The sequence below is a fragment of the Macrobrachium nipponense genome, chromosome 5 (genome assembly GCF_015104395.2).
Source record: "Macrobrachium nipponense isolate FS-2020 chromosome 5, ASM1510439v2, whole genome shotgun sequence".
Lineage (NCBI taxonomy): Eukaryota > Metazoa > Arthropoda > Malacostraca > Decapoda > Palaemonidae > Macrobrachium > Macrobrachium nipponense.
Window position 1 is genome coordinate 73,940,424 of NC_061107.1, and position 19,152 is coordinate 73,959,575.

Consider the following 19,152-nt stretch of genomic DNA (forward strand, 5'->3'; position numbering starts at 1 on the left):
TATATTAGATACATATATATAATAGTATATATACATTATATATATATATATATATTTATATATGTGCATATGATCTAGATATATATATATATATAATACTTATATATATATATAATATCTATATATGTATGTATATATATGTATGTGTTCAATATATTTAGAATTTTGATTGTCTCACTGTAACAGGATATACACGACTCTCTCACATGTGGTAAGTATATAATTATAATAATAATAATAATAATAATAATAATAATAATACTACTAAATAAATAATAATAATGAATATATGATATATATATTATATATATATATATATATATATATATATATATAATATATATATATAATATAATATATATATGTATTTGTATAATATATATATATAATATATCCTAATATATAATATATATATTAATATATAATATAGTATGTGTGTGTATATGATTGTGGCAAAATACATATATCCATATATATATATATAATATATATATATATATATATATATAATATATATATATATAGATATGTATAGATATGTGAAATGTTCTAATATATTTAATTGTTGATGTTCTACTGTAAACAGGAATATACACGACTCTCTAACATGTGTATAAGTTATCTAAAATAAAAATAATAATAATAATAATAATATAATAATAATAATAATTAATAATAATACTATATATCTAGTATATATATATATATATAAATATATAATATGCCATGTGTGTATAGAAATATATATATATTTATATAATAGATATATATATATATATATATATATAATATCATTATATATATATAGATAGAATATATATATCTAATATATATATAGATATATATTATATATGGCATATGTAGTATATATATATATATATATATATATTATATTATATATAATATAAATATATGTATGTGTGTGTATATGATTGTGCATACATAATATATTAAGATATATATATATATATATATATATTATATATATATATATATATATATATATATATATGCATGTATATATATGTAATGTTCAATATAGATTAATTTTGATTGTCTCACTGTAACAGGAATATACACGACCTCTAACATGGTAAGTTATATTATATATAATAATAATAATAAAATAATAATTAATAATAATAATAATAAATAATAATAATAATAGTAATAATTAATTAATAATGATAATGATAATGTATTAATAATAATAATAATAATAAATAATGATATATATAATATATATAGATATATCTATATATATATATATTATATTCATATAACATTGCATGTGTGTATAGAATATCTAATATATATATATTATATATATATATATTATTGTCAATATATTTAATTTGGTTGTCTCACTGTAACAGGAATATACATTGACTCTCATAGAGCGTGTGGTAAGTTATAATAATAATAATAATATATAATGACTAATAATAATAATAAATAATAATAATAATAATAATAATAATAATAAATGGAGAATACGTGTATCTAGAAATGCTTTTATGAAAGGAAAATGCCGAAACAACAAAGCGAAATATGGCAACGATAAAATTTTAGAAATATAGAAAAAGAAAAAGGATAGACTGGCGTAATAGAGAGAGGTAGCAAAGGTTTGGGGAGGAGGGAGATGTTGTTGGGAGGACGATTTCCGACGATTCTTTGGACGAGCCTTCGATTCTTCAAGCAACTTTTGCGGCACTGCCTCTGGAGGCAGCCGGACACTGTCTTCAGAACTTCCTAAAGAAGAAGAAGAAGAATAAGAAAAGAAATGGAAGAGGAAAAAGACGGAGAAAACCAAGAAGACGAATAAATCTCTGCTGACGAGCCAGGAACGATGGTAGGATTCCTATGAGTTCTGGAGTCTTCCTCGGAAAGGATCCTTCTTCTCCTTCCCTCCTTCGAAGACGTATCGAGGACGTGGCAGATCTGGATAACTTGGTGAAAGCAAGAGTAAAAGGTTAAAATTTCAGAATGTTTTCCTTGCAGTATTAGTAGTGAATATGCCGTACCGCGCTCACCCCTGGTGAATTATGCTTGAAAGTATCGACTGAACCGCTCGTATTCGTACTCGCATTCGTCCCTGCGAAGTGTACTATTTGATCGGGTTTGGGGGGCCCCAAGGAATTACTCATAATTCAATGCCGAGGACCCACTACTTGGAAACTCCCTGGAATCTCTTCACCACGCCGTCGTCGCCGAGTCTTGGAGCCCAGAGGTCGTGGAAACGCGACCGGACAGCGGAAGCATTGAGACGCCAGTCTCTGCCGGTGCCGTCCCCTGGATGGCTTTGATGGCAGGGGCTCTGGCGCTGCTCTTGGCTGTTTACTGGAAGCCTAAACTCATTGGATGCGATGACCTTGATCGTGAGGAAGAGAACCTGGAAGTGCCCACTGTGGATTTAACTCTGAAAATCGAGGATCTGGAATATTCTGAGGAGGAGGAGGAGGATGTAGAAGACCTTGCCAACTCTGACGATGAGATCGACGATATGGACGTAGAGGAGGAGGAGGAGGAGGAGGAGGTAGAAGACCTTGACAGCTCTGATGATGAGATCGACGATGAGGACGTAGAGGAGGAGGAGGAGGAGAAAGAAAAATTCGACAGCTATGATGAAGATGATAATAACGAAGAGAAAGAGGAGGAGGAGGAGGAGAAAGAAGAATTGGACAGCTCGGATGACGATGAAAAAATTTCTGGAACAGAAGATCTCGAAACCACCGAGGGAAAGGAGGAGGAGGAGACTGAACTGGAACGCCTGTTGAAAGAGGCGAAGAAAGACATAGTGAGGCTTCAGAACCAAATTTTGGAAATGGATCTTCTAATCGAAAAGAAAGCAGCTGAGGAAACCGAAATGAAGAGAAAAATCGAAGTTCTGACCACCGAAAATGAACAAGTACACTATGGAATACGAAAGCACCAAGAAAATTGTGAAGAGGCTTTAGGCCTAGTCGACATCATAGAAAATATTAATGACGAATTGATGGCTCAAATAACGTCTCTGGAGAATGAACTGGAGCAGAAAGATCACTTTTTGATGAGGAGAGACGTTGAAGAAAGAGAACTTCGAAGTGTTTTTGAGCAAACGATCATTGAGAAAGACAGGAAACTGGAGAGCACTTTGGAGAAGGTAAATGAAGAGCGCCTCAGACTCACAATATTAGAAAATCAGATTTTGGATACGAAAGAGGCCTACTTAGATCTCCAGCAACAACTAGAGCTCACTGAGGTAGAAAAGTCGAGGTTTGAGGAAATGGCCACTTGCTACAAAGGTCAACTTGAAACGGTCCACAGAAATGTAGCTCAGCTTGAAGACGAAAATTATGAGCTCGAGAAGAACCTCGAAAATGAGACCCAGACAAACCTCACCCTTCAGAATGAGGTCCTGATACTAAATGACCGAGTTCAGTCGCTACAATCAGCGTTGCGCCATAAAGAATCTCAACTGGTTTCAGCAACAGAAACTCTAAACACTGAAAGAGCGAAAAATGAGATCACTGGTGCAGAACTTGAAGTCATGAAGAACTGGGTATCAGAATTAGGAGGTGAGAATGCCAAGTTTACAGAAGAATTAGGAGAGGCAATCTTGGCAATTACTTCCCTGAAAAAAGAGTTAGGAGAAGAACTGGAGGCGGCCCAAATCCTGAGGAATGAAGTCCAGGCTATGAGGAACTGGGTAACTGAATTAGGAGGACAAAATGCAATGATTAAAGAAGACTTAGAAGATAAGTGGCGGGACATTACTTTACTCTTAAAAGAATTAGGAGACGAACAAAAGCAGACCCAAATTCTGAGGGATGAAGTCCAGGTAATGAGGAACTGGGTCTCTGAATTAGGAGGAGAAAACGCCACGGTCAAGGAAGCCTTAGAAGAAGCGCTCCTGGAAGTGACCACACTCAAGAACTCTTTAGCAGACGAGGAAAGGAATGCTCTCCATCACAGGAGCGAAATGGAGACCCTATTGAAAGAAGAAAGGAAAAGAGGCACTGAGATAGAGACATCCCTGAGAATTGTAGAAGTTGAGCTCCACAATAAGCAACAGCAGATACAGAATTTTGTAAGTGCAGAACAAAAATTGATCTGTGAGAAACAGGAACTGGAAGACAAACTAGAAGTTGCCCTCAATCGTGGAAAGGAGCTCGAAAGAGAGAGCAGTGAAATGAGACTGCATTACCAGGAGAAGCTCAGGGATAAGGACACTGAAAAAGACAAGCTAAAAGAACGGGAGGAACAGCTGCAAAAGAACTTGGAAAGCGCCATGTACCACCAACAGAACTTGGAGTCTTCTTTAAAGCTTGCAGAAAGAGATATCTGCTCTTTGAAGAAGGCAGAAAGCACAAACCTCCAAGAACTAGAACACATTAGGAAAGAATGTGAAAGATTGAGAGAAGATTGCAGGATGCAAGACGAAACTATAATTCAAGAACGAAAACGCGTCAGGGAGCACCTAAGGATGCAGGAAGAAGAGCTGAGGAATCATGATAAGTACATGTTGATGGCACTCCTTCATGGTACTGCTCAGAGAAACTTCTATTTGGAACACATTGCATTGGACCATAGAAACAAAGATCTGGACAATGAAACCCTGAAAAACAGTGAAGAAGAAAACAAGAGCCTGGACCAAGAAGAGGACCTAAAACAACTAATGCAGAAAGTAGAAGCGGATCAGTACAGGGAGTACTGCAACGCCCAAACAGAAAAGAAAGACTATGGAAAGCAGTGGGAGGTCCTCACGCAGATGGTGGAGGATTTAATTGAGGGAGATGACCGAAAACACTGCTGAGGAAGCATTAACTCTAAACTTTCGGATTAAAAGCCAGTCTCCTAATCAGAAGCAGCTGTTCAGGTCGGAAAAATGGCAGAGGTGATCACAATGCCAGCCAAAAGTAGCCAATGTAGGAGTTTTGGCTGTAAGGACGAAGGGCTTGGCCCACTCTAAGGGCATTGTGGATGAGTCACAGATTGGCTTCACGACTATGGAGTCGAAGACGCACCATAGACAGAATGGGAGGAGCTCCAAGATCCTTCCTAGGTTCCTTTGAGGGCGTCCCCCCACGCCTTCTCAGGGCCCTCTGAAGGCTTTCCCCCATGACTTCTGAGGTTCCTCTGAAGGTATTCACTCCACCTTCTGAAGTTCCTCTAAAGGTGTTCCCCCACACCTTGCGAGGTTCCTCTGAAGGTGTTCCCCCACACCTTTCGAGGTTCCTCAGAAGGCCTGTCAGGGGTTCCTCCCTAGCTGTCTTTGGTGTCTATTCGACAACTCAGTCATGAGGCCAAACTGTGACCCATTCATTTTGCTCTTGGAGTTTTCTAGACTTCGTTGGTCAAGCTCCTCTCCTAAATAAAATATACATAACTTAGCCTCTGTCATCGAAACTGGATTTCTGCCCACCTTTTGGATAGTGGCCTTTCTCTTTAAAGATATAAGTAGCTGTCAGGCCCACTTAAGGCAACTTTGTCCCTGTCTTTCGAAACTGGATTTCTGCTCACCTTTTGTAGGTGGCCTTTCTCTTCAAGGAAATCAGTAGCTGTCAGGGCCACTAATGGGTGGGTATACATTTTTGGGACATAGGCTACTTTGCCTCTGTCATCGAAACTGGATTTCTGCCCACCTTTTGTATGGTGGCCTTTTTCCTTAAGGAAATCAGTAGCTGTCAGGCCAACTAATGGATGGGTATACCATTTCGAGACATAGGCAACTTTGCCTCTGTCATCGAAACTGCATTTCTGCCCACCTTTTGTATGGTGGCCTTTTTCCTTAAGGAAATCAGTAGCTGTAAGGCCAACTAATGGATGGGTATACCATTTCGAGACATAGGCAACTTTGCCTCTGTCGTTGAAACTGGATTTCTGCGCACCTTTTGTATGGTGGCCTTTTTCCTTAAGGAAATCAGTAGCTGTCAGGCTCACTAAAGGGTGGGTATACCATTTCGAGAAACCTAGGCCCACCTAACATTTTTCGGGAGGACCATTTTAGGCAACTTTGCCTCTTTCATCGAAATTGGATTTCTGCCCACCTTTTGTATGGTGGCCATTTTCCGTAAGGAAATCAGTAGCTGTCAGGTCCACTAATGGGTGGGTATACCATTTCGAGACTTAGGCAACTTTGCCTCTGTCATCGAAACTGGATTTCTGCCCACCTTTTGTATTGTGGCCTTTTTTCCTTATGGAAATCAGTAGCTGTCAGGTCCACTAATGGGTGGGTATACCATTTCGAGACTTAGGCAACTTTGCCTCTTTCATCGAAACTGGATTTTTGCCCACCTTTTGTATGGTGGCCTTTTTCCTTAAGGAAATCAGTAGCTGTCAGGCGAACTAATGGGTGGGTATACCATTTCGAGACATGGGTAAATTTGTCTCTGTAATCGAAATTTGATTTCTGCCCACCTTTTGTATGGTGGCCTTTTCCATTAAGGAAATCAGTTGCTGTCAGGTCCACTAATGGGTGGGTATACCATTTCGAGACATAGGCAACTTTGCCTCTGTCATCGAAACAGGATTTGTGCCCACCTTTTGTATGGTGGCCTTTTTCTTTAAGGAAATCAGTTGCTGTCAGGTCCACTAATGGGTGGGTATACCATTTCGAGACATAGGCAACTTTGCCTCTGTCATCGAAACAGGATTTCTGCCCACCTTTTGTATGGTGGCCTTTTTCTTTAAGGAAATCAGTAGCTGTCAGGTCCACTAATGGGTGGGTATACCATTTCAAGACATAGGCAACTTTGTCTCTTTCATCGAAACTGGATTTCTGCCCACCTTTTGTATGGTGGCCTTTTTCCTTAAGGAAATCAGTAGCTGTCAGGTCCACTAATGGATGGGTATACCATTTCAAAGACTATAGGCAACTTTTGTCTTTCTTTCAATCGAAACTGGATTTCTGCCCACCTTTTTGTATGGTGGCGACTTTCCTTAAGGAAATCAGTAGCTGTCAGGTCCACTAATAGGTGGGTATACCATTTCGAGACTTAGGCAACTTTGCCTCTTTCATCGAAACTGGATTTCTGCCCACCTTTTGTATGGTGGCCATTTTCCTTAAGGAAATCAGTAGCTGTCAGGTCCACTAATGGGTGGGTATACCATTTCGATACCTAGGCAACTTTGCCTCTTTCATTGAAACTGGATTTCTGCCCACCTTTTGTATGGTGGCCATTTTCCTTATGGAAATCAGTAGCTGTCAGGCCCACTAATGGGTGGGTATACCATTTCGAGACATGCAAATTGCGTCTGTCATCGGAATTGGATTTTTGCCCACCTTTTGTATGGTGGCCTTTATCCTTAAGGAAAACAGTAGCTGCAAGGCCCACTAATGGGTGGGTATACGATTTCGAGACATAGGTAAATTTGTCTCTGTAATCGAAATTTGATTTCTGCCCACTTTTTGTATGGTGGCCTTTTTCTTTAAGGAAAACAGAAGCTGTCAGGTCCACTAATGGGTGGGTATACCATTTCGACACATAGGCAAATTTGTCTCATAAAAATTCGAAAATTGGGGGATTTCTTGCCCACCTTTGTATGGTGGCCTTTTTCCTTAAGGAAAATCAGTAGCTGTCAGGCCCAACTAATAATGGGTGGGTATTACCATTTCGAGACATATGCAACTTTGCCTCTGTCATCGAAACTGGATTTCTGCCCACCTTTTGTATGGTGGCCTTTTTCTTTAAGGAAAACAGTAGCTGTCAGGCCCACTAATGGGTGGGTATACCATTTCGAGACATAGGCAACTTTGCCTCTGTCATCGAAACTAGATTTCTGCCCACCTTTTGTATGGTGGCCTTTTTCCTTAAGGAAATCAGTAGCTGATAGGCCCACTAATGGATGGGTATACCATTTCGAGACATAGGCAACTTTGCCTCTGTCATCGAAACTGGATTTCTGCCCACCTTTTGTATGGTGGCCTTTTTCCTTATGGAAATCAGTAGCTGTCAGGCCCACTAATGGATGGGTATACCATTTAGAGACATAGGCAAATTTGTCTCTGTCGTCGAAACTGGATTTCTGCCCACCTTTTGTATGGTGGCCTTTTTCCCTAAGGAAATCAGTAGCTGTCAGGCCCACTAATGGATGGGTATACCATTTCGAGACATAGGCAACTTTGCCTCTTTCATCGAAATTGGATTTCTGCCCACCTTTTGTATGGTGGCCTTTTTCCCTAAGAAAATCAGTAGCTGTCAGGCCCACTAATGGATGGGTATACCATTTCGAAACATAGGCAACTTTGCCTCTGTCATCGAAACTGGATTTCTGCCCACCTTTTGTATGGTGGCCATTTTCCTTATAGAAATCAGTAGCTGTCAGGCCCACTAATGGGTGGTTATACCATTTCGAGACATAGGCAACTTTGCCTCTTTCATCGAAATTGGATTTCTGCCCACCTTTTGTATGGTGGTCTTTTTCCTTAAGGAAATCAGTAGCTGTCAGGCTCACTAAAGGGTGGGTATACCATTTCGAGACATAGGCAACTTTGCCTCTTTCATCGAAATTGGATTTCTGCCCACCTTTTGTATGGTGGCCATTTTCCGTAAGGAAATCAGTAGCTGTCAGGTCCACTAATGGGTGGGTATACCATTTCGAGACTTAGGCAACTTTGCCTCTGTCATCGAAACTGGATTTCTGCCCACCTTTTGTATGGTGGCCTTTTTTCCTTATGGAAATCAGTAGCTGTCAGGTCCACTAATGGGTGGGTATACCATTTCGAGACTTAGGCAACTTTGCCTCTGTCATCGGAACTGGATTTTTGCCCACCTTTTGTATGGTGGCCTTTTTCCTTAAGGAAAACAGTAGCTGTCAGGCCCACTAATGGGTGGGTAAACCATTTCGAGACATGGGTAAATTTGTCTCTGTAATCGAAATTTGATTTCTGCCCACTTTTTGTATGGTGGCCTTTTCCATTAAGGAAATCAGATGCTGTCAGGTCCACTAATGGGTGGGTATACCATTTCGAGACATAGGCAACTTTGCCTCTGTCATCGAAACAGGATTTGTGCCCACCTTTTGTATGGTGGCCTTTTTCTTTAAAGGATGGTCGTCTATTGGGTAGCCATTCGTAAGCTTTCCATTTCGACATAGGTGCATTTATGTCCTTTTGTCTGAAACAGAGGTCACCTTTTTTATGGTGGGTATGCCATTTCGAGACAGGCAACTTGCCTCTTTCATCGAAACAGGTTTGTGCCCACCTTTTGTATGGTGGCCTTTTTCTTTAAGGAAATCAGTAGCTGTCAGGTCCATTAATGGGTGGGTATGCCATTTCGAGACATAGGCAACTTTGCCTCTGTCGTCGAAACTGGATTTCTGCCCACCTTTTGTATACTAGCATTCTTCCTTAAGGTAATCAGTAGCTGTCAGGCCCACTAATGGATGGGTATACCATTTAGAGACATAGGCAACTTTGCCTCTGTCATCGAAACTGGATTTCTGCCCACCTTTTGTATGGTGGCGATTTTCCTTAAGGAAATCAGTAGCTGTCAGGTCCACTAATAGGTGGGTATACCATTTCGAGACTTAGGCAACTTTCCCTCTGTCATCGAAACTGGATTTCTGCCCACCTTTTGTATGGTGGCCATTTTCCTTAAGGAAATCAGTAGCTGTCAGGTCCACTAATGGGTGGGTATACCATTTCGAGACTTAGGCAACTTTGCCTCTTTCATCGAAACTGGATTTCTGCCCACCTTTTGTATGGTGGCCATTTTCCTTAAGGAAATCAGTAGCTGTCAGGTCCACTAATGGGTGGGTATACCATTTCGATACCTAGGCAACTTTGCCTCTTTCATTGAAACTGGATTTCTGCCCACCTTTTGTATGGTGGCCATTTTCCTTATGGAAATCAGTAGCTGTCAGGCCCACTAATGGGTGGGTATACCATTTCGAGACATAGGTAAATATGTCTCTGTAATCGAAATTTGATTTCTGCCCACTTCTTGTATGGTGGCCTTTTTCTTTAAGGAAAACAGAAGCTGTCAGGTCCACTAATGGGTGGTTATACCATTTCGACACATAGGCAAATTTGTCTCTATAATCGAAATTGGATTTTTGCCCACCTTTTGTATGGTGGCCTTTTTCCTTAAGGAAATCAGTAGCTGTCAGGCCCAACTAATGGGTGGGTATACCATTTCGAGACATATGCAACTTTGCCTCTGTCATCGAAACTGGATTTCTGCCCACCTTTTGTATGGTGGCCTTTTTCTTTAAGGAAAACAGTAGCTGTCAGGCCCACTAATGGGTGGGTATACCATTTCGAGACATATGCAACTTTGCCTCTGTCATCGAAACTAGATTTCTACCCACCTTTTGTAATGGTGGCCTTCTTCCTTAATGATATCAGTAGCTGTCAGGCCAACTAATGGATGGGTATACCATTTCGAGACATAGGCAACTTTGCCTCTGTCATCGAAACTGGATTTCTGCCCACCTTTTGTATGGTGGCCTTTTTCCTTAAGGAAATCAGTAGCTGTCAGGCCCACTAATTGGTGGGTATACCATTTAGACATATAGGCAAATTTGTCTTTGTCGTCGAAACTGGATTTCTGCCCACCTTTTGTATGGTGGCCTTTTTCCTTAAGGAAATAAGTAGCTGCAAGGCCCACTAATGGGTGGGTATACCATTTCCAGACATAGGCTACTTTGCCTCTGTCATCGAAACTGGATTTCTGCCCACCTTTTGTATGGTGGCCTTTTTCTTTAATGAAATCAGTAGCTGTCTGGTCCACTATTGAGTGGGTATACCATTTCGAGACATATCCAAATTTGCCTTTGTCATTGAAACTGGATTTCTGCCCACCTTTTGTATGGTGGCCTTTTTCCTTAAGGAAATCAGTAGCTGACAGGCCCACTAATGGATGGGTATACCATTTCGAGACATAGGCAAAATTGCCTCTGTCATCGAAACTGGATTTCTGCCCACCTTTTGTATGGTGGCCTTTTTCCTTAATGAAATCAGTAGCTGTCAGGTCCACTAATGGGTGGGTATACCATTTCGAGACATATTCAAATTTGCCTTTGTCATTGAAACTGGATTTCTGCCCACCTTTTATATGGTGGCCTTTTTCCTTAATGAAATCAGTAGCTGTCAGGTCCACTAATGGGTGGGTATACCATTTCGAGACATATGCAACTTTGCCTCTGTCATCGAAACTGGATTTCTGCCCACCTTTTGAATAGTGGCCTTTTTCTTTAAGGAAAACAGAAGCTATCAGGTCCACTAATGGGTGGGTATACCATTTCGAGACATATTCAAAATTGCCTTTGTCATTGAAACTGGATTTCTGCGCACCTTTTATATGGTGGCCTTTTTCCTTAAGGAAAAGAGAAGCTGTCAGGTCCACTAATGGGTGGATATACCATTCCGAGACATATGCAACTTTGCCTTTGTCATCGAAACTGGATTTCTGCCCACCTTTTGTATGGTGGCCTTTTTTCCCTTCAAGGGTAAAATCAGTTATAATGTCAGGCGCAACTAATGGGTGGGTTATACCATTTAGAGACATAGGCAACTTTGCCTCGGGTTTTTTTTTTTCATCGAAACTGGATCTGCCCACTTTTGTATTGTGGCCTTTTTCCCTTAAGGAAATCAGTAGCTGTCAGGCCCCACTAATGGGTGGGTATACCATTGGGGAAACCGACAAGGCCAACCCTTTGCCTCTGTCATCGAAACTGGATTTCCTGCCTTCCTTGTATGGCCTTTTTTTCCCTTATGGAAATCAGTAGCTGTCAGGCCCCCACTAATTGGTGGGTTATACCAATTTTCGGGACATAGGCAACTTTGCCTCTGTCATCGAAACTGGATGTCTGCCCACCTTTTGTATGGTGGCCTTTTTCCTTAAGGAAATCAGTAGCTGTCAGGCCCACTAATTGGTGGGTATACCATTTCGAGACATAGGTAAATTTGTCTCTGTCATCGAAACTGGATTTCTGCCCACCATTTGTATAGTGGCGATTTCCCTTAAGGAAATCAGTAGCTGTCAGACCAACTAATGGATGGGTATACCATTTTGAGACATAGGCAACTTTGCCTCTGTCATCGAAACTGGATTTCTGCCCACCTTTTATATGGTGGCGATTTTCCTTAAGGAAATCAGTAGCTGTCAGGTCCACTAATGGGTGGGTATACCATTCCGAGACATATGCAACTTTGCCTTTGTCATCGAAACTGGATTTCTGCCCACCTTTTGTATGGTAGCCTTTTTCCCTTAAGGAAATCAGTATATGTCAGGCACACTAATGGGTGGGTATACGATTTCGAGACATAGGTAAATTTGTCTCTGTAATCAAAACTGGATTTCTGCCCACCTTTTGTATGGTGGCCTTTTTCCTTAAGGAAAACAGAAGCTGTCAGGTCCACTAATGGGTGGGTATACCATTTCGGGACATAGGCATCTTTGCCTCTGTCATCGAAACTGGATTTCTGCCCACCTTTTGTATGGTAGGCTTCTTCCTTAAGGAAAACAGTAGCTGTCAGGCCCACTAATGGGTGGGTATACCATTTCGGGACATAGGCAACTTTGCCTCTGTCATCGAAACTGGATTTCTGCCCACCTTTTGTATGGTGGCCTTTTTCTTTAAGGAAAACAGAAGCTGTCAGGCCCCACTAATGGGTGGGTATACCATTTCGGGACATATGCAACTTTGCCTCTGTCATCGAAACTGGATTTATGCCCACCTTTTGTATGGTGGCCTTTTTCTTTAAGGAAAACAGAAGCTGTCAGGTCCACTAATGGGTGGGTATACCATTTCGAGACATATTCAAATTTGCCTTTGTCATTGAAACTGGATTTCTGCCCACCTTTTGTATGGTGGCCTTTTTCCTTAAGGAAAACAGAAGCTGTCAGGTCCACTAATGGGTGGGTATACCATTACGAGACATAGGCAACTTTGCCTCTGTCATCGAAACTGGATTTCTGCCCACCTTTTCTTTGGTGGCCTTTTTCCTTAAGGAAATCAGTAGCTGTCAGGCCCCACTAATGGGTGGGTATACCATTTCGGGACATAGGCAACTTTGCCTCTGTCATCGAAACTGGATTTCTGCCCACCTTGTGAATGGTGGCCTTTTTCCTTATGGAAATCAGTAGCTGTCAAGCCAACTAATGGGTGGGTATACCATTTCGAGACATAGGCAACTTTGCCTCTGTCATCGAAACTGGATTTCTGCCCACCTTTTGTATGGTGGTCTTCTTCCTTAAGGAAATCAGTAGCTGTCAGGCCAACTAATGGATGGGTATACCATTTCGAGACATAGGCAACTTTGCCTCTGTCATCGAAACTGGATTTCTGCCCACCTTGTGAATGGTGGCCTTTTTCCTTATGGAAATCAGTAGCTGTCAAGCCAACTAATGGGTGGGTATACCATTTCGGGACATAGGCAACTTTGCCTCTGTCATCGAAACTGGATTTCTGCCCACCTTTTGTATGGTGGCCTTTTTCTTTAGGAAAAACAGAAGCTGCCAATAAGGGAAACCAGGGAAGGCGTCAGGTCGACTAATGGGTGGGTATACCATTTCGAGACATATGCAACTTTGCCTCAGTCATCGAAACTGGATTTCTGCCCACCTTTTGTATGGTGGCCTTTTTCCTTAAGGAAATCAGTAGCTGTCAGGTCCACTAATGGGTGGGTATACCATTTCGAGACATATGCAACTTTGCCTCAGTCATCGAAACTGGATTTCTGCCCACCTTTTGTATGGTGGCCTTCTTCCTTATGGAAATCAGTAGCTGTCAGGCCAACTAATGGATGGGTATACCATTTCGAGACATAGGCAACTTTGCCTCTGTCATCGAAACTGGATTTCTGCCCAACTTTTGTATGGTGGCCTTCTTCCTTAATGAAATCAGTAGCTGTCAGGCCCACTAATGGGTGGTTATACCATTTCGGGACATAGGCAACTTTGCCTCTGTCATCGAAACTGGATTTCTGCCAACCTTTTGTATGATGGCCTTATTCCTTAAGAAAATTAATAGATGTCAGGCCTAAAAGGTGGGCAGAAATCCAGTTTCGATGACAGAGACAAAGTTGCCTATGTCTCGAATTGGTACACCCACCCATTAGTGAGCCTGACAGCTACTGATTTTCTGAAGGAAAAAGGCCATCATACAAAAGGTGCGCAAAAATCTAGTTTTGCTGACAGAGGCAAAGTTACCTATGTCTCGAAAAGGGATACCCACCCATTAGTGGGCCTGACAGCTACTGATTATCTGAAGGAAAAAAAATCACCATACAAAAGGTGGGCAGAAATTCAGTTTCAATGACAGAGGCAAAGTTACCTATGTCACGAAATGATATACCCACACAATTCTGGGCCTGACAGCTACTGATTTCCTTAAGTAAAAATACCACCATACAAAAGGTGGGCAGAAATCCAGTTTCGATGACAGAGGCAAAGTTGCCTATGTCTCGGAATGGTATACCAACACACTAGTGGGCCTGACAGCTACTGATTATCTGAAGGAAAAAATTCACCATACAAAAGGTGGGCAGAAATCCAGTTTCGATGTCAGAGGCAAAGTTACCTATGTCGCGGAATGATATACCCACACAATTCTGGGCCTGACAGCTACTGATTTCCTTATGGAAAAAGGCCACCATACAAAAGGTGGGCAGAAATCCAGTTTCGATGACAGAGGCAAAGTTACCTGTCTCAAAATAGTATACCCACCTTTTCATGGGACTGACAGCTACCGTTTTCCTTCAGGAAAAATACCTCCATACAAAAGGTGGGCAGAAATCCAGTTTCGATGAAAGAGGCAAAGTTGCCTATGTCTTGAAATGATATACCCACCCATTAGTGGGCCTGACAGTTCCTGATTTCCTTAAGGAAAAAGGCCACAATACAAAAGGTGGGCAGAAATGCAGTTTCGATGACAGAGGCAAAGTTGCCTATGTCTCACACAACAAAGGTTTATTTACAAGCTTAATAACACAGGTAAATGCAGAATGGTATCTCCTATTTACATAAAAAAATAGAATCTTACACTGCATGAACTGGGGGACCAGTGAGGGAATGGAAGTACTTGCCGGCCCGGTTTGGCAACTCGAAACGATGGCTTCACAAAAGGAGACCTGCGATTGCCGACGTCTTCTTGACTCCGTATTGCAGAAAATAATGTCTACTTTTGATACACGAGGGGCAGGAACTTCCCAAAACCTCTAGCAGAACGTCTCTTCTCTGAATTCTCCCCCAACATCGAAATAACTCGGTCGTCCACTCCTGAAGATGGCTTGACCAAAATTCAACCAACTTTCGAGCAACTTTTCTTCTGATCCTTCGTTGGTCCCTTTTTCTCTTATCTCTCTCGGATGATCTCTGCTGCTGCTGATCTCTCACTGATAATCTGGTCTGTCTCTCTTACTAATGATCTCTGGGATTAACTGATGATCTCTCTTTCTCCTACTTCGTCCGTCGTATTTATACGTCATCCTGGGGGGGCGGAGCCTACGGCGAACGTCACAGACTCCCGAGATTACCGGAACTTCTTAGATGAATCTAGACGAGGTATTGCATCAGAAATCGCGGCGTTTCTCACGTCTCGTCGGCGCCTCACAAGTTCCACAAAACTCCTGCCGATTCTAGAACCATCATGAGAACAGGTGTCTCCAACACACGCGCGAAAACCTCCATGCGGCAGAACTTCTCGAAGATGCATTTTCCTTTCCTTTATCTTCCTTTGCTATGTAGCAATTACCATCACACTCCGGAAGCGACGCCACAAAAGTTACTTGAAGAATCGAAGGCTCGTCCAAGGAATCGTCGGAAATCGTCCTCCCAACAACACCTCCCTTCCCTCCCCCCAAACCTTTATCTACCTCTCTCTATTTACGCCAGTCTATCCTTTTTCTTTTTCTATATTTCTAAAATTTCATTTATGCCATATTTTGCTTTGTTTTTTTTTTTTTGTATTTTCCTTAAACAAAAGCATTTCTAGATACACGTCTTTTCCATGTATTATTATTATTATTATTATTATTATATTATTATTATTATTATTATTATTATTATTATTATTAATTCTAAATGTTGACGTTTGGCTTTTATCAGTGTTTTAATTCGTAACTTGATTCTTATTTGTAATAGTATCATTATTATTATTATTTTATTATATATATATATATTTTTTTTTTTTTTTGCTCTATCACAGTCCTGCAATTCGACTGGGTGGTATTTATAGTGTGGGGTTCCGGGTTGCATCCTGCCTCCTTAGGAGTCCATCACTTTTCTTACTATGTGCGCCGTTTCCAGGATCACACTTCTGCATAAGTCCTCTAGCATTTCTAGATTCCTTTTCAGGGATCTTGGGATCGTGCCTAGTGCTCCTATGATTATGGGTACAATTTCCACTGGCATATCCCATATCCTTCTTATTTCTAATCTCAGATCTTGATACTTATCCATTTTTTCCCTCTCTTTTTCTTCAACTCTGGTGTCCTATGGTATTGCGACATCAATGAGTGATACTATCTTCTTGACTTTGTCAATCAACGTCACGTCTGGTCTATTTGCACGTATCACCCTAGCTGTTCTAATACCATAGTCCCAGAGGATCTTTGCCGGATCGTTTTTTATCACTTCCTCAGGTTGGTGCTCGTACCACTTATTACTGCAAGGTAGCTGATGTTTCTTGCACAGGCTCCAGTGGAGGGCTTTTGCCACTGAATCATGCCTCTTTTTGTACTGGTTCTGTGCAAGTGCCGGGCATTCGCTTGCTATGTGGATTATGGTTTCATTTTTCGTATTGGACTACTTACATATGGGAGAGAGTTTATTTCCCCGTTGTTATAAACGTACACACGTAAGATAGTCATATAGTTCTCCGAACATATCTGGTTCTTAGGGCCTGATCTTGTGTCGCTGTTATCATTCCATCAGTTTCCTTCTTGAGCTCTCCCCTCTGTAGCCATTGCCATGTGTCATCGCTGGCTAGTTCTTTAGTCTGTCTCATGTATTGTCCGTGCATTGGTTTGTTGTGCCAGTCCTCTGTTCTGTTTGTCATTCTCCTCTCTCTGTATAAATATTTCTTGGTCTTCGTCTACTTTTATTAGTCCTTCTTCCCATGCACTCTTTAGCCACTCGTCTTCTCTGATTTTCTGATATTGCCCCAATGCTCTGTTCTCGATGTTGACGCAGTCCTCTATACTTCGTAGTCCTCTCCCTCCTTCCTTTCGTGTTATGTATAGTCTGTCCGTATTTGCTCTTGGGTGTAGTGCTTTGTGTACTGTCATATGTTTCCTGGTTTTCTGATCTATGCTGCGGAGTTCTGCTTTCGTCCATTCCATTATTCCTGCGCTGTATCTGATTACTGGCACTGCCCATGTGTTTATGGTTTTTATATCTCCGGCATTGAGTTTTGACTTGAGTATCGCCTTGAGTCTCTGCATATATTCTTTCCTAATCGTGTCCTTCATCTCTTGGTGTTTTATATCCCCTCCTTCCATTATTCCTAGGTATTTGTATCCAGTCTCATCTATGTGTTTGATGTTGCTCCCATCTGGTAGCTTTATCCCTTCAGTTCTCGTTACTTTGCCCTTTTGTATGTTGACTAAGGCGCATTTTTCTATTCCAAATTCCATTATTATTATTATTATTATTATTATTATTATTATTATTGGTGAAAACATCCGTTGATGTATGTACAAATCTGTTCACTATTTTAGGGACTTATGCTATTATTATTATTATTATTATCATTATTATTATTATTATTATTATTATTATTATTATTATTATTATTATTATTATTATCATTATTATTATTATTATTATTATTATTGTTGTTGTTGTTGTTGTTGTTGTTATAAACGTACACACGTAAGATAGTCATATATATTCATATTACAGTGACATAACCAAAATTAAATATACTGAGCAAAAAAATATAAATATATACATACATATATATATATATATATATATATATATATAATATATATATATATATAAACAATACTTAAGTTTTAATTTGATTTTCTCATGTCATTTTTTGTTCATTAATTTTAGAAAAAAATCAATATTTTAAATCTGTCCTTTTTTCCATGAGTTCTTAAACGGATTCGTGAATTGTGATTGGTGTTCTAGACATTTGTGTTCACGATATATATACCTATGGTATATAATATATATATATATATATATATATATATATATATATATATACATATATATATATTATATACATATATATATATATATATATATATATATATATATATATATATTTTTTTTATATATATATATATATATATATATATCAGAAATATGCCTTTCAGTCCTTCCCTTAAGCGTACTGGGGGTGATACACCCCCACCTCAAAAAAATATAACCGTATTTAAATACAGAAAAAAAAGATAAAAAGATGAACAGCTATACAATAAATCATCAGCTATTTGCGTGTTAAGCGCCTCGTAAAAACTCGCCAATTTGCTGACGCGGATCCATCATTCACCTAAAAGGTTCAATAAACACTTTGAAGTCACAGCAGCAGCGTGAGAGGTATATAGACATACAACTGAGAAAGGTCTTGGGACACTGCAGCCTATAAGAGATAGACAAGAATAATAATAAAAAAAAAACAAAAAAAAAACTTGGCTTCCTTCTCTCTATACACGCGAGGGAAATGATCGAGGGGAGGTATTCCTGTCCCACCTGCCCGGGCGTATCTAAAGAGAGAGAGAGAGAGAGAGAGAGAGAGAGAGAATGTATACATCCTCTTTAAGGTATACACACACAGAGAGATATGAGCAATGGAGCAGCGTCACGTCAACTTAAACTGGCATAAGCTGAAACTGCCATAACGGAAATGAGTCTAATATAGACCCCCATGTTGTTTTTTTATTTGAGTCACAATCAACTGTTTTTGATAGCTCGATGGGAAAACTTTTCAGGTACGAATTGAATCAAATAAGAATAGATTTCCTTAATGAGCCGAGAGAGCGCCTACTGCTTTATCCACTGACAGCACAAACCGCTTACAGAACAACTCAGTGGCGTGGTCGGTATAGTGCCGACGTGCCACCTCTGTGGACGAGAGTTCGATTCTCGGGCATTCCACTGAGGGGTGAGAGATGTATATTTCTGATGATAGAAGTTCACTCTCGACGTTTTTCGGAAGTCACGTCAAGCCGTTGTCCCGTTGCTAAATAACCACTGGTTCCACGCAACG

The 19,152-nt window shown here is 40.2% G+C and overlaps 2 protein-coding genes across 3 annotated transcripts in view; one reads left to right on the forward strand and one right to left on the reverse strand.

Moving 5' to 3' along the window:
* The window catches only part of LOC135215408 (uncharacterized), a 1,081,448-nt gene that overhangs the window by 439,872 nt on the left and 622,424 nt on the right, over positions 1-19,152 (reverse strand). The gene's annotated exons all lie outside the window — the stretch shown is intronic.
* Positions 2,297-4,795, forward strand: LOC135215827 (trichohyalin-like). The gene has a single exon (XM_064250779.1). The coding sequence runs from the start codon at positions 2,297-2,299 to the stop codon at positions 4,793-4,795; it is 2,499 nt and encodes an 832-aa protein (XP_064106849.1).

Bases quoted from the DNA above. Each gene is read 5' to 3' on its own strand.
- LOC135215827 (XM_064250779.1), top strand. From the start codon at position 2,297: ATGGCTTTGATGGCAGGGGCTCTGGCGCTGCTCTTGGCTGTTTACTGG.